The sequence below is a fragment of the Erythrolamprus reginae genome, chromosome 9 (assembly GCF_031021105.1).
Source record: "Erythrolamprus reginae isolate rEryReg1 chromosome 9, rEryReg1.hap1, whole genome shotgun sequence".
Classification (NCBI taxonomy): Eukaryota; Metazoa; Chordata; class Lepidosauria; order Squamata; family Dipsadidae; genus Erythrolamprus; species Erythrolamprus reginae.
The window spans coordinates 37114843-37120970 of NC_091958.1; the positions used below are offsets into that span (position 1 = coordinate 37114843).

General features: G+C 43.8%; 1 protein-coding gene across 1 annotated transcript; it reads right to left on the minus strand.

Annotated features, from left to right (window-relative positions):
• Positions 1-704: 704 nt before the first annotated feature.
• LOC139172549 (uncharacterized) lies at positions 705-5198 on the minus strand. The gene is made up of 2 exons (XM_070761701.1): positions 4356-5198; positions 705-2786 (listed from the first exon to the last, which is right to left on the minus strand). The coding sequence occupies exons 1-2, from the start codon at positions 4765-4767 to the stop codon at positions 2359-2361; spliced, it is 840 nt and encodes a 279-aa protein (XP_070617802.1). The 5' UTR covers positions 4768-5198; the 3' UTR covers positions 705-2358.
• Between the last annotated feature and the right edge of the window lie 930 nt (positions 5199-6128).

Below are 6128 nucleotides of genomic sequence, written 5' to 3' on the forward strand. Positions count from 1 at the left end.
AGCCTATTCACAAAATATCTTCACCTTCAGGTGATGGCATTAAGGACAGAAGGTGACCTTAACCCCATGGAGAAAAGTGAAAACAATCCCAGCCCATTAAAATAGGCATGCTGGAGGCCATAGATAACAGGATAAAATCAGTTGCACGTGCTTGACAGGATTAGGACCAAGGAAGCCATCATGAACATTTGCAAAACAAGTTAAAACCAATCCATTAATACAGTGTTTTTCAACCAGTGTGCCGCGGCACACTAGTGTGCCGTGAGACATGGTCAGGTGTGCCGTGGGGAAATTAAACATGGGTCCCCAAACTATGGCCCGCAGAGGCCATTTATCTGGCCTGCCACCAGCCACCTCCATCCGAACATAAACATTCCCCTCACATTCCCTCCAGCTATCAGCAAAGGGAACACTCACTGACCAATCACCTTCTAGGATTCATCCTGACCACTAGCGATGAACCAATAGCAGGCTGCCTCTCATCCACACCCAGGAAGGTCCCGTGTCTTTCTACCATTCCTGCCAGGATATCTCTTTTGTGTTCATTGAAACAGGCCCAGATTTCACACTGAGTATAAATACATTTAGAAACTATATTAACTATATGTATAATATGTACTGTGTTAGAGTGTCATTTTGTGTCATTTTGGTTGGTGGTGTGCCCCAGGATTTTGTAAATGTAAAAAATGTGCCGCAGCTCAAAAAAGTTTGAAAATCACTGCATTAATAAAAGCACATCAAGAAAACCTCAACATTACAAAATAGCATAAACTCCATAAAAATCCTTGCACTCCTCAAGCTAATCGGTCAGCTGCCACAAAAGCACAAGCGGTTTGTTGCTGGTTCTCCTCAATACAATTTCTTTCCAATCAGCCTCCATTTTATTTCCAGCATCTTTCTGGAGAACGAGCCAGATGTATTTGTCATCCTGCATCTACTTTCAAACCAATCATCCTCGTTAGCCAAAAAGTGGCCTTTGCTGTCTTCAAAAAGTGAATACAATGGCACCTCTACTTATGAAATTAATTCATTCCATGACCAGGTTCTTAAGTAGAAGTTTGTAAGAAGAAGCCATTTTTCCCATAGGAATCAATGTAAAAGCAAATAATGTGTGCGATTGGGGAAAACACAGGGAGGGTGGTGGTCCTGTTTCCTCCCAGGAGATTCCTAGAGGGGCCCTACAGAGGCTTCTTCCTGCCTTTTCTGGTTAGTTTTGGAGGCTCAGGTTTCTAAATGGAAAATGGTTCTTGAGAAGAGGCAAAAAAATCTTAAACACCGAGTTCTTATCTAGAAATTTTCGTAAGCAGAGGCGTTTGTAGGTAGAGGTACCACTGTATAACCTTACAATAAAATTAAGAGACATCATCTTTTACAAACTTAAAACATAGATATCTCCCCCGAGAATGGTCGGAGCCTCGTTTGTTTGCTTCACAGTCCCTCAGACTGCCCTCTCCGAGAATGGGCGGAATCTCGCGTCTGCCTGTCATTCCTGCAAACTGCTCCCCCAAGAATGGGCGGAGCCTCATTTGTTTGCCTCGCGGTCCTTCAAAGTGCTACAGAGAATGGCCTGTGGCTCTCGCGCACATGCCCCGCGATCGTGCCAACGGCCACCCGGAGAATGGGCAGAGCCTCTTTTGCCTATCGTTCCCACCCTTGAGAGGGGATTGTTCTATATTAACAAAAATGGCGTCTGTTCTGGTACAAGCTCAACTTTTCCCAGTCAGATAACTCAGCACAATGAAATATCACAGATCATTTTATAACAGGCATTCTCACAATAACTCACAGTTATGATGCGATTCTTCTGCAGTATAATCTTTCCCATTGTGCAGGTAAAAAGAGGTTGAATTGACCCAGGCTCTAGGTGGAGCATCTACATGCTGGCTGACTTAGTGAAAGCGTGAAGACAAAAGACCCTCTGGAATGTTCTCTCCAATTATCCCTCATCCCGAGTCAGAGCCAATAGGAATACACAAATGTGGTCACATATAGAACTACATTACCCAGAGTGCAATTTCACTACATTTCCCCTAATGCAATATCTTAAAGAGACATGCCTAAATACAGTCCAACTATCTCTGTCTCTGGGGACAGCACACTCCCCGTCTGGAATTTGTAAAATTCCACACTAACTAGCGAATAAATTGAAATAAACAAAGATATAGGCTAAATAGTGCAGCTTAACTATCTTACTAAGGTAAACAATGCATAGGGTAAGCAATGTAACATAACTATCTAATTGACTAAATAAAGGGCATAGAATAACAGTCTATCCGAACTAAATAACAAAGGTAAATGAAGCGTATTATCAAACAATGCAAACACTGAGGTAGATACAAGGCATGCAAAACTTGAAGTTCAGTCTTGAAGCTCGATCTGTCTTTTCAGCAAGACTAGGTTGGTGACTGGTATGGCATAGATCTTCTTGGCGAACGTCTTTTGCACTGGGAAGAACTTGGAGCACAAGTCCCATGTGCCAAGAGTTTGGAGATGTGTTCTTGTCCTGCAACAGGACAAGGAACAGGTGCAACCAGGACAGGAACACGGAACTGGATCAGAATCTGGACCTGGAAGAGAAACTGGAACAGGTTCCACAGGATCAGGAACAGGAGCAGATGCCGTAGGAACTGGAACAGGATCAGAAACTGGACCTGGAACAGGAGCAGATGCCGTAGGAACTGGAACAAGATCAGGATCGGAAACTGGACCTGGACCAGGTTCCACAGGATCAGGAACAGGAGCAGATGTCGTAGGAACTGGAACAGGATCAGGATCGGAGACTGGACCTGGAATAGAAACTAGAAGAGAAAGTGGTAAGGGTTCCACAGGAACAGGAGCAGGAGTAGGAACAGAAGCTGGAAAAGGGGCTTGGGAGTTATGCTCCCCGCCGTAGATTCTGGTATATGCCATGGCTGCTATTGTTTGCGTGGATGCATCTGAGAAAACATGCAGCTCTCTCTTCGTCATGGTGGCAGGCGGGCATTGTATACTGATGCCTTGAAGACTGCTCAGGGAGGTATGTCTTGACTCCCTTTTTCGTTCCTGCTCTAGCTTTTGTGAAAGGTACACTCCAGAGAATGGCAAGTACCACCATTCTTTGTTCCTTTTAGGAGATGGGGTAAGTTCAGCGTGTCCGTTCTGGATCATCTTGTCCATGAACTCCACCAGATGAACTTTGATTTCAGGCTTCTTGTTCATAAGTCTTCTCAGGTTAAAAAGGTGGGAGGAAGCTTGCTCATGGTTGTTAGGCGAGTGTTGAAAGGGCAGTGGTGCAACCCAGCTTCCACTAGAAACATAGAAGACTGACGCAGAAAAAGACCTCATGGTCCATCTAGTCTGCCCTTATACTATTTCCTGTATTTTATCTTACAATGGATATATGTTTATCCCAGGCATGTTTAAATTCAGTTACTGTGGATTTACCAACTACGTCTGCTGGAAGTTTGTTCCAAGGATCTACTACTCTTTCAGTAAAATAATATTTTCTCATTTGCCTTTGATCATTCCCCCAACTAACTTCAGATTGTGTCCCCTTGTTCTTGTGTTTACTTTCCTATTAAAAACACTTCCCTCTGAACCTTATTTAACCCTTTAACATATTTAAATGTTTCTATCATGTCCCCCCTTTTCCTTCTGTCCTCCAGACTATACAGATTGAGTTCATTAAGTCTTTCATGATACGTTTTATGCTTAAGACCTTCCACCATTCTTGTAGCCCGTCTTTGGACCCGTTCAATTTTGTCAATATCTTTTTGTAGCGAGGTCTCCAGAACTGAACACAGTACTCCAAATGTGGTCTCACCAGCGCTCTATATAAGGGGATCACAATCTCCCTCTTCCTGCTTGTTATACCTCTAGCTATGCAGCCAAGCATCCTACTTGCTTTTCCTACCGCCCGACCACACTGGTCACCCATTTTGAGACTGTCAGAAATCACGACCCCTAAATCTTTCTCTTCTGAAGTTTTTGCTAACACAGAACTGCCAATGCAATACTCAGATTGAGGATTCCTTTTCCCCAAGTGCATTATTTTACATTTGGAAACATTAAACTGAAGTTCCCATTGCTTTGACCATTTATCTAGTAAAGCTAAATCGTTTACCATAAACTAGTGTCTTGTTTAAATTCTCCTTCTATGAGCTGTAAAGAACAATTGTCCTCTATTGAGGTGGCTAAGTTGTTGTCCTCGTTGTTGTCCTCTATTGATATGTCTACATCACTGTCTTCCTTGTTAATCTGGAGTACTGTCACTTCTAGGACAGGATTGTCTTTGAAAGTTATGAGGTCTTCTTGGCATGGCTTCAAGTGGGGTATACTGCTTGCTACTTCAGGCAATGCGATTTGGCTGCGATTACCTGGCAACTTGCTGCATTCTGGCAATGGTGATAGTGTGAATGTTGCACTCCCATCTGATGATTCCACGCAGTATCCAGTGGTTTTCCTCCCCGCCATGCGATGGTATCCAGCGCACGCTGACATCGTGTAGCGTGCTTCCTTGGTCTGGATGTCAAAGAGGTCAAGAAATGCAGACCTAGATAATGATTGGTTGCTTTGTGTGTCTATCATTGCATACGGTTTCACAGCCTTTTCCAGGCATAGCTCTGGATATATCTGGTGTCCCACATTCAAGGGGTCTTGCAGGTTTGATGGGAATGTCTCAGCTTCAGCATTGAGGTTACACTTCACAATTGCTTGTGAACCTTCTGGCTGGGACTCCTTCACCGCTGCTGAAGGATCTCCTTGGTTACCCTTAACATCTTGGTCCATCAGGCTGTTTTGTAATGGTGAGGGAGGGATCTTGTGATACAGAGTGTGCGATGTCACATGCCTGACCTTTTGGTATTTCTAGATGTTGAGATTCACCTCCCTGCTGTAGTGAATCTTGTTCTTTTTCATAGGCCTTGCCATTGTTGTTTGGGCCTGTCTTCTTACTCATCAAATGGTCAAGTTTGGCTATTTCTGCTTCAATTTGTGCCTCTTCATCTTCCATGGGTTTGAAAAAATTAAATTTGCGTAAGAGGAACTTCGCTCGTTTTTTGTTTGTCTGCTGGATAGTTCGTATGTCCTTCAGAAAGTCCTCATCTTGTAACTTCTGCTGAATGTCGATTAGCTCCCATTCACAGTTTTTCCAAAGTATGAGAGTTCCCTTGCACTCTCCATGTAGTGACCGAATACGACGTGGAGAAAGCTCTTCTTCCTTGATATTTGAGAGATATAACAAATCCTTCCAAAGTTTTTCCATATTTTGCTAGTACTTGTTCCATTCCTCATATAGGCTCTGCTTATGAGGAATTGTTGAATTGTTCCCACTCCATATTTAGTTGCTTGTCCACAGCCACTAGGAGGTGCTGCTGGTGTTCGAGAGTGAGAGGTACTTAGGCTTTGCTCTTTGCTGTCCGCTGCTTGCTGTTGCTTTGCTTCTTGCCAGACTGACTTGTTAGGCTATGCTTGGCTTGCTTTGCTTTGCTATGCTTGCTTGGGCTTTTCTTGGCTTGCTTAGGTTTGCTTTGTTTGGCTTGCTTTGGCTTGGCTTGGCTTGTTAGGTTCGCTTGGCTTGGCTTGCTTTGGCTTGCCTTGCCTTGCTTACGTTTGCTTGGCTTGGCTTGCTTTGGCTTGCTTTGCTTGGCTTGCTCTGGCTTGGCTTGCTTTGAACAACAGGGTGCGCTATAGGCTTGGTAGTAGGCTACACTTGGCTTGTTTGGCTTTAGTGTGTTTAGCAAAATTCAGCTGGTGGCCAGTAGAGGGAGGCGGTGAGCGTATTCTAAGCTTTGGCGTATTTTAACTGAGATTCAGAGTGTGACCACCAGACGGCACTGCTTTTTTGCTAAGGCTTAGGCGTATTCAAGTGGATTTCCACTTCAACCAGTAGATAGCGCAGTTTGCTAGTAAAGGCTTAGGTGCACTGGCCCTTCCTTTGTCTAAAGGGAGCCATGTGCAGTTTTCTAGAACAAGCATTCAATTCTCAGGCATAACTTTAATATAGGCTTCTTAGTTAGTGTTGTGGAGAGGCAAAGACCCTGAGTTTGTAGATGCACAAATAGTTGAAACAGGCAAGCATAATAGCCATTAAATGGAAATGTGCCTCCCTTCTTCCCTTATGCTGAACAAATTAGAGCAATACTTTTCCA